Source organism: Numida meleagris, chromosome 4, assembly GCF_002078875.1.
Source record: "Numida meleagris isolate 19003 breed g44 Domestic line chromosome 4, NumMel1.0, whole genome shotgun sequence".
In the NCBI taxonomy this organism is placed as follows: Eukaryota; Metazoa; Chordata; class Aves; order Galliformes; family Numididae; genus Numida; species Numida meleagris.
The window spans coordinates 10,999,318-11,009,259 of NC_034412.1; the positions used below are offsets into that span (position 1 = coordinate 10,999,318).

Here is a 9,942-nt window from a genome sequence, read left to right on the forward strand (position 1 = left end):
TGCAAATTCTTACAGCTCCTTCTTTCCCCTCAATACTGCACTTAGACATGCATTACAGATTGCACACTGGAAAAAAGAAAAGGCATTTAATTCCAACAGTGGAGCTTGTTCAGATGTGCTGCATTTGCAGAGAGTTGCACTGCTTTTACTTTTTTCGAGTTACTGATTGCTTACTCAGTTGCCCTGTCTACAAAATAGAGATTTCAGCAACTTAAGCATGGAGGGTCTAATATCAAGAGGCCGATATCAACACCTGATCTGCCATTCACCGCACTGTATGCAACTTTCAAAAGGCAAATTGCAGACACAGAAGGCAACAGAGCCCCTGAAGAGTTGTTACAGCAACATTCCCTCCTCTATTTGCAGAGCTGCAAACTGTTTTATGAATACCATTCAACCAAAAGGTTTAAATAAACATCAGTTCACTGTCTATGCTGGACAAGCAAGCTCTGCTGGTTGAATGGCGGGGACTGACCACTGCAGAGTAGTTATCCCTGTGCACAGACCTGCACCCATATCCAGGCTTCAGAATCTGCAAAGGAAGAAGCATACTTAGAAGTAGATTAGGATATTTCCTTCTCCCAAGAGGAGCCTTATTTCATTTGAATGTAATCAGCCGGCTCCTTTGTTTGCACTCAACTCCGGATTCCTCAGCACACCCAGCAATGCTGTGCAATCACATTCGAGAGTGGCAAAGTACAAAAAGAGTTTACACGAATCAGTCACAAAGTACCTACAAGAGCCTGTAGGCTCCTGCAGAATGCCCTCTAGAACAGGTTACTGTCACACTGAGCTAGGGACAGAGATTAGAGTTATCAGCTTTGACACTCAGCAGGAATGTGTCACAAAGGATTAAATCATTATATCATGAAGTGTCAGCAAGCACAGCTTTCCCGCTGTTCTACCACTAAGTTATACATTAATTAGTGAGATACAAAACAAACATGAAGTATCTCCAAGCACCTGCCCTGTGGATCAGGCCTGGCCAGAGCTATTAGCACAGGACTCTTTTCCAAGAGGACTGCCATTGTGTCCCAGATCAGCCAAAGCATCACCATGAGACCCATTAAAATGCAAAGTGTAGAAGCCTAAAGGGAAAAGCACAGATGCTGATTTCAGTGTTTGACTTCATATTTTTAATAGTTGTGTAATACAATCCCTTCCTCACAAACTCAGTATCTGATTTTCTAAACAAGGTCATATAAGCACCACTGATTAAAAACATCTTGAGAGACATGTGAAACAGCACCAAAAGACCCAACAACATGAACAGGAGAGCTGAAATAAATCATTGCAGAACAGAAAAATCTCATGGCCAAACAGTTTTTGCAACAAAGCAAGAACTAACCTACCTATTTCTGGATGCAGCTACTGAAAAGCTTTCCCTAGCTACTCAGCAATTCTGGACCAAACCACATACAAACTCACACTCCATCAGCAGGAGTAAGAAATTCCACGTGTAGTAGTGAAGATCTAAGCAGACCAACAACACTCCACACCTAAACCTCTACTCTTCATCTAAATCATGGCCTTAGAGATGTGTTATAGCACAAGAAAAATTCTGTCCCAATCTCTTACTGCTCTCCCAGCAGAATTTCTAGCTTCAGCTCTGCCTGGCATTTTCCCTTGCTTTCTGTCTCAAACTGCTGCCTTTTACTGCTTGTCATTGCCAGACTCTGCCAAGTTATATCAGCACAGACCCTCTATTCTTTAAACTAATTTCTCAGAGCACTGGGATCCCTTCAGTATAAAATAAGATTACTTGCTAGAACTGCCTAACTGGGTCAGGCTGTAATGCTTCTCCTAGAAGCTGAACTGTACTTGATCTTAAAGCCACTACTAGAGCAACGCTCAACAGAGCAACTATCTGCCTTCACCACTTGAAGACTTTCTGAAGCTCAGCACCCAAAAACAGGCTTCCATTTCCAGCTGTAGCCTCAGAGTGCTGTAGGGTTAAACCATTCTGAGATGAAGAACAGCAACACCACAGTGCTCAGTTCTGAAGCACAGGAGATGGGGAACTCTTCTGGCCTTACTAAAGTCCTATCATGTATCACTAGATACAGGAACTGGCACAGAGCTATGAGAATTTGGGGACAGCTTAAAATGAAGCATAGATGTCCAGACTCTGTGTCTAGCACCCAGAATGATCTCTCAGGGTGATATCCAGTTCTTGTTCTACAAGCCAAAACCACGCAGTGCTGTGCAAACACTTGCCCAGAGCCCTAAATACAGGCAGGTGGGAGTAGCTGTCACCCACTGCTGCATCAAGACAAAGATGTCAGGAACCTTCAAGTAATTAAGTCCCCTCAGTTCAGTGGCATACAAATTGTACCTTTGACAACAGCACGCTCACAACAAAGTGTATTAACCATCTTTTAATTAAAATCATACTGTCCAACATGAAATACAATGCATTAACAGGATTGTTATAACTTACTCAGCACCAAGTGTTTTTCAAAAGATCAGAAGTCAAATATGATGGGGGGAAGGGAAACGATCTTTCTTGAACCAAATGCTACAGCAGATGTTAATTCCCTTGTAACCATAAAGTCTCTGAAATGGTGCTTCGAAAGAATTAAAGAAAGTTTATCTGATGAAGGAGCACATAAATCAGGGACCTGTCAGGTTGGCTGAACTACTAATCCACTCAGCCCAGGACAATTCCTATTTGCAGTAAAAAGGAATACAGCAGAGCAGTAGAAGTGAAACCATACAGTAGAGTTAATAGAAAGAAGGGAAAATCCATAGCAGCATCTGTCAGTTGGAACATCTGCTGCTAAAGGATTTATTCTGAACGTCTCACGAGCCACCTTTGAGTTGCACTAGCTAAGAAAGAAACCAAATCCTCTATTTTTCTTACATGGTAAGACAGGATTGTGCTGCAAGAAGTCGTAAAACTTCACTGGATGTAAAATCCATAGTAAGGGCAGGGAACATATGAAGTATTCTGCAGGTTACAATAAAGCTTCACTTCAGTCTGGAGAACTCACACCACACTACCAATGATCAGAACAAGACCTGAGATACATATCTAATGGTCATTTTTCAGCTCTTTCACCCTTGCTCCCATGCACATATACTTCTCTTTTCTAAATAAGGGAAGTTCAGTAAGTACAACATCCAAAGCTGCTTCCTGCATTAGTTCCCATAATAGGTCATCCCCTTTTCCTAAGAAAATCAGGCAGATAACCCTTCCTTACTCACAACTCCACCTATTCTACTGCTTGTTTCATCCTCGCAAGAAGGGCAAATTAGAGAAACTCTACATGTAACATAACATGCTGTGCAGGAGAATGGACTGTTGCTCTTAAGGAATTTTAACTCCTTACTCAGAGGACAGAAAACCAAGTGAAACACAATGGAAAGTGCAACAAGACAGCAAAACAGCAAGATCCCAAGCTGCAGAGACTGAGAATTCACTCAGACGTGACAGTAGTAAGCACAGAAATAAGGGAAAGAAGCTACTTACCTCTGGAAAGCCCGTAACATCCTCAAGTACACAGGGATCACCAGCAAGAGACCCTTGCCTCCACTGCCAACCCTTAAATGAGATCTGGGAAGGGGTGGATCCTGGCTCCACCCCTTCCATCACTCAGGTGCACTGCACAAACCTGAGCTCCCCTGGATTGGCCCTGCCTTCCCACCAGGTGCTCAATCACTGGGTCAGGCCATGACTTAGCATTTCTACTACACCAAGATACCAATGGACAGAAATAACGAGTTTATTTTAGAATATGTAACTTCATTCATCCCAGTTTTGGGCTGCTAAGAAAAAATCCAGCTCAGGAGGGATGTTATCCTGCATAATGCATTCAATTCTTAAGCCTTACTGTAGCAAATAAGCTACAGCTCATTTCCCAAGTTAGCACCCACACAACTCAAGGATCAGATACATATACTACTATCACCTAGACGTACCTAATGGATTTAGTGGCAGACCATTTTTCTTAGTCTCAAAGAGAACTGAGAGGTTCATGCCAAAACCTCTAACTGCAGCTGCCATCACAGGGTCTCGCACACACATGCTTGGAGTTCCATGGTCACCTGGCACTGCTCATGCTGAAGCAGCCCTGGCAAGCGAAGCCCCATTGACTGGAAGTGGGAGCTATCCAAGAAAATTTGCATAGTTTTGAGGTTCCCTTCAAGAAGCCCAGGCAGGACTGAAGATTGATTAATCTCGAGTCTCCTCTGGACTGGACTCTTTCTACAGGCTGCTCTGGGTCTCCAAGAACACAGTTGTCATTTAAATCACTAAAATAAAACATGCCCTCCGGCCTTCCTGAGCAGTGTTGTATTTGCCTTTATTTAGCTTCACCTACAGTCAACTACCTACAAGAAAGTTGAACAACTGGTTTCTAACTGGAATTCATGCAAAGTCATGTGGAATAAAAAAGGAAAAGTCAAAAACCCAACAACTCACGTATCCTGGTTACCATCCTCCACTGTAATTATAAAATTGCCCTTAAAACATAATTGCATAATTGGGCTTGGCAAGCATTCACCCAAATCTTTTACAAATATTTCCACAGACTGAAGGAACAGGCGGTGGGCAGTCTGACAAGCCTGCATGAGAATTTGTGCCCTTAGGACATGTTCCTTGCTATTACACTAAATACTCTGCATCAGAGCCTAATGTTTCAAAACAGTAGTTGAGCAAGTGAAGTACCAGCGTCTTAAAACAAACTAGGAGAAATGTTTTCAAGCTATTTTCACTGCACATGGGGAGCAACCCCTTTGAACAAAGAGACAGAGGTGGCTACAGGCCCCTCGCTATGAGAAAGACATTGAGGCTCTGGAGTGTGTCCAGAAAGGGGCAACAGAGTTGTGTAGGGTCTGGAGCAAAATGGGGAGCAGCTGAGAGTACTGGCATTGTTCAGTCCGGAGAAGAGGAGGCTCAGGGGAGACCTTACTGATCTCTACAACTCCCTGAAAGGAAGTTGGAGCGACATGGGGATCGGCCTCTTCTCCCATATGACACCAATAGGACAAGAGGGAATGGCCTTAAGTCGGGCCAGGGGAGGCTCACATTGGATATTAGGAAGAATTTATTCTCAGGAGTGGTGAGGCACTGGCACAGACTGCCCAGAGAAGTGTTAGAGTCACCATCCCTGCAGGTGTTCCAAAACTGTGGAGATGTGGTACTTAGGAATTTGGTTTAGTGAGCAACATTGGTGGTAGGCGGACAGGAGGACTAGATGATCTTGGAGGTCTTTTCCAACCTTCATGATTCTATGGATTCTTTTAAACTAATAACAGAGTAAGAATTCCCATTAGGTGAAATTGGTTGACTTCTGATAGCTACAGCCAAACAGAAGACATCAATGCCTTGTGAGGGTCACACTGCCAGCATAGCACCCTATCCCTTAAAAAATACAACCTCAAATACAAGTATAGAAACGTGATCTGCAGGGAGAGGGGACCCAACAGAAGCCAGAAATGAAATCTGCAATACAGTACGGTTGTTTTTAACAGCTGTGCATTATGCATTCAGCAGCACAGGGAATGCCAGCAGGGAGCCATTATTAACATAGCCCTCAGTGTGCAGTGTGCTCCTATAATGATTGGCCTCTCTTGGGAAAAGGTGTGCACACACAAAAGATTTAACCCTAGAGAGATCGCTTCAATCCTGTTGCTATTTCATCAGCTCAATGCCACAAAAGAAACCAGAGGATTTCTCTGATTTATCACAGACGAGCAGGTAGCAATTCCAACAATGCATGAAATCTAGTCTACAATAGGAGGTTTCATCATCAAGTAATACCAGGTGGGCAAACGGAAAAAAAAAAATGCCCCACAAAACCCTACAACATAGTCAGACCATCAATGTTATTCTGATAGACAGACCTCCAATACAATGGAGGCCATGAAATACCTCTCCTGTAGAAGACACCATTGAAAAGGGAAATCATCAGAGCAGGGAGCCAAGAAATGCTCTCAGCAGGCTCACCACTCTCCTCTATCAGGTGCTGATGGGAGCTCTCTCTCAGTCCTGTCAACGGCTCTAAGTGGCAGCAGGCTGCCCACCCTGCAGGCCAGGCCTATGGGCAGCCGAGAGCTGTGCTGAGGTGGGCAGCTCCGGTCCTGCATATGCAACCACTGAAGTGACAAAAAGATGCATCAGAGGCCTTCAAAAAGAAATGCCAACGTAGTGCCAACTTGAACCTGTCTTCTCCCTGGTTTGAGGGACAGAGGGTGTTGAGAGGAAAGAGGAGGGCACAAAGTGCCCTGAGCATCCCTGTTCTGACTCTACAAAGAAGAAGTCTAATCATAGGAAATAAAACACTAGCACGAAAGGCTGGAGAACTGCTCTAGACAACTGAATACCAGTGTGTGCCCTTAGTAGAAGAAACAGCTCTGTGTGGTCTGTCTCTATCCATACCCCCTTGCTCTATTCTTTTCAGCTCCTCTCATTAAGAAGTGAAACGTAAGAGTCAGTATCTCTAATAAAGTGAGCTGCTCTAAGGCAGCAATAGCACAGAAAATATCAAGAGGCTATTTAATATGCAATGTTCTTGTTCCCAAGAGCATAATATGTTTCTTTTTTTTTTTTTTTTTTTTAAGCCTAGCACATCTGTGCTTTACAACACTTTTTTATTCAGGTGCTGAACAGAAAGGTATTCTTTATTTAATAAGATTCCAGGAGCACTTGTACTGCAGGAACAATGCTCTCAAGATCAGGCACCCCTAAAAGGTTTTGCAATATCAGTACTATGTGCCACTCATCACAATTGCAGCTAATGCTTTAAAAATCCAAATATCATCAACAGCAACATCATCATTCAATAAAAATACTCCTCTATCACTCCTTAAGCACAAAAAAGCAGTCACAGTCAGAATAAGTGATGAGCTCCTTCCATGACTGGCAGGCAGAGACTTGGGCTCCCCATCAATCCCAGCCAGCCTGCTGTGCAGAACACAAGGCTCTCTTCCCTCCACTCCTTTTCTTGATTAATACAGCCTTCCCCTTTGAGGCTCAGTAATACCTGTGCTGAGGAGACAAGTAATTACCAGGCACAGCTCAGTGTGTGTAAGGGAGGTGACCCAGCACAGACACCAAAAGACACCTGTTGTTTCAGTGGAGGGCACCAGTAAGACCATATGGTCTTGGCAATTAAGTATGGGATGCCCAGGAATTGCCTGCATTCAGAAAATATTCAATTCCCTCACTCGATAGCTAGGTCATTTACAGCCCTATTCTGACACTTGGGGCACAAGATTTTGGACAAAGGCATGGCAAGCAGCACCTCTCCCTAATTTTATCATAGCGCAGCTCTTGATATCTCCTGTAGTTCTGTCACTAAGAGTCAGCGTAAGACAGCACACAGAGAAAAATAGTTAATATAAAAAGAAAGCAAAGATCTGAGTTAGAGGGCAAGCCACGCGGAGTACAAACATCACAGAATCTATGCAAAGTCTTCTCGCCTATCACTCATCCACAAATTATGCACCAGTGTAATTAAATCAGGAAAGCTACGTTTAATTTTCCTATCATCACCCGAAGAGATAAGAGCAGTACGTATGGGAGGGATCAGGCACAAGGGAAAGAGCTATTTATTAATAAGTTAAATCATTTTAGATTTAAGAGCCTCTCTGGCTAAAAAGGGTCTGATCTACAAGCGCAGCTTCTGGGTCTAAAGCAGACAAGTCAGACCCCATCTCCATTTCTGTCCTGGGCTTGGTCCTAAGGTCCTGTCTTTTTTTTCAGAAGCAAGTCGCATTGCTAACTGTGAGACATAACTTAGATGGAAATATAGCTACTGTTTAAACCCAGTTTTAGTCTAGACACTTAAAACTAAATGCTCATCTCCCACCAATAACATTAACGAACAGCCACATTAATTTACGTTATTTCTAACAGACTAAGGCTCTCTGTTTTCACAATAGCGAGACCTTACAGTGCACTTGCAGAAATACAAGGTACACTACAACCTGCTCTTCTTTCTTTTGTTACCCTTTCCTGCCAGTGAGACAGGAAAACACACGGCAGTCTCTGACCCCTGCAGAGACAAGCAGTGCTTTAGCAGGACCACAGAAAGCCTTCTCTACCTACCAGCCACACACTGAGAATTGCTGTTCTTACAGCTCTCTGTCCTTCGCTTCATCTTGTCAGGACCTGCTTCCTCAGCCAGTTATTTAAAGCCCTGATTGAAAAAATGTATCAGATTATAATAGTGGATGACCTCCACTGGATCCAGTTTTCACCAAGAAAAATCCTACAGACTTTGTTGCAACCAGTGCTTTGCCACATAGCTTTTTTAAAACAGGAAGGGAAAAATATTTATAACAGCAACTATAAATACACACGCTACTGACTTTTCAACTTGTTGTCCTTGTTCTCAAGCTAAATTTAGTCTGTTGTATCCTGTCCAACCTTTGGTGAAAAAGCAATACATATACAAAGTTGTGCAAATTCCAAAGCAGGCAGTTACCTGAGCACCTTACCAGTTAACCAGCTGGACGGGTAGATGCTCACTTAATGAGCAGAGGTATGCTCACAGCTACCAAGAAAGTGGTCTATTTCTGGGATGGGATACCCCTACAATACAGAAGATTATAATCGCAGGATAATAACAAATTATTTATAAGATAGCTCTGTGCTTCTGAATGAGAAAAGCGATGCAGGTTATTCACTGTGTATCTGCAGACCATACATTGGGCTTCAAGGGTCTGTGGGCACCTCTGAGCCACAAAGAACCCCTCCCTGGCCACACCTGCTGATTTACCATGTTCTTATTTTACACACAGAAATGTTTGGGATACTGAGACACATTTGGCAGACTGACTTAAAGTCCAACCTGCACATAAAAGAGCATCCTTTTGTATCCCGAGGGCTCTCATTCATATGAGTGTACAGTCAAAATAATGTAAATATTTATCAGGAAATTAACTCCTAGAGAGTCAGAGTTGTTAGTCATTCTGCTGCTGATCTTAATAAGCCTTAGTCATGCCCAGGTGATTTCTGCAAGGGCCAGCATCTTTTCCCCTGCTTTAAGGATCCCTGCCCGCGATGCAAAGTTTCACGCAGATGAGGACTCCCGGCCACAATCCGACTCACTCCACTCGCAGCAAGTTTTGCAACCCAAGCAAGAAACGCAGTTCAGAGGATGCTCCTCTACAAGCACCGGCCGGTCTAATAACCCCCTAAAAAAAATAAATACATTAAGTAAATCTGCGCTTCCGACAGCCTTAATAGTTGGAAGAAAAACAATAAAGGCTCGGGCTCGCCTCACCTCCAGCCCTGCAGGCTCGCCGTGTTTCTCCAGCACCGGTCAGCTCTGCGACCCAGCCTTTCCTATCGGCTTATAAATATACCGCCGCTAAAGGGTAGGTGAGCGGTCAGGAAAAACAGCGTCCCGGCGGCGAGGCGCGCTCTACGGCCCCCAGAGCCCTCGCAGCGGGGACGCGCTCCGCGGTGCCGCACCTCTCGGAGCTCAGCGCCAAGGTCCCGCCGGCATCGCCCCCGCCCCGCGCGGTCCCTGCCCTACCCAGCATGGAGAAGATGAAGTCCTTCGCTGTGTGGATCTCCAGGGCTCGCTGGTCGTCGTACTCTCTCTGGTCGTGCTTGGTGAATTCCTGGATGAGTTTATTCAATTCCTCCACCCTGGCTCCCGATCGGAAATCCAGCTCCGGGAAGGGAGGCTTGCTGTTGGTGCCGGCGGACCCTGCCTTGCTGGCGAGAGGCGCCGCCATCTTCATGCAAAAAAAAAAAAAAAAAAAAAAAAAAAAAAAAAAAAAAAAAAAAGGGGGGGGGGGAAAAAAATAAAAAAAAAAAAAAAAAAAAAGCAACGTTTGTTTTTTGTAAGATGCAATTTGGCAGTATAGGACACTTCGTTAACTGACTCAAAGTTGCATATATAAGGTTTGATTATTTGGTGTCTCTGTTTCTGAACACAGAGTGTTGTACCATGGAACTCTGGTGTGACAGCTCTCCACTGCTCA

General features: G+C 44.1%; 1 protein-coding gene across 6 annotated transcripts in view; it reads right to left on the bottom strand.

Annotated features, from left to right (window-relative positions):
- Positions 1–9,942, bottom strand: part of MB21D2 (Mab-21 domain containing 2) — a 59,027-nt gene that overhangs the window by 39,383 nt on the left and 9,702 nt on the right. Inside the window, exons 1-3 of one of the 6 annotated variants that reach the window (XM_021395159.1) lie at positions 9,489–9,618; positions 9,234–9,320; positions 8,054–9,144 (exon numbers count right to left, since the gene is read on the bottom strand). In XM_021395159.1, the coding sequence (XP_021250834.1) occupies positions 8,054–8,105 (52 nt within the window). In that variant the 5' untranslated portion in view covers positions 8,106–9,144; positions 9,234–9,320; positions 9,489–9,618. Of the gene's footprint in view, positions 1–3,472; positions 5,112–8,053; positions 9,145–9,233; positions 9,321–9,488; positions 9,700–9,942 lie in introns of those variants that run through there. The other 5 variants (XM_021395160.1, XM_021395164.1, XM_021395158.1 and 2 more) reach the window with 5 other exon arrangements.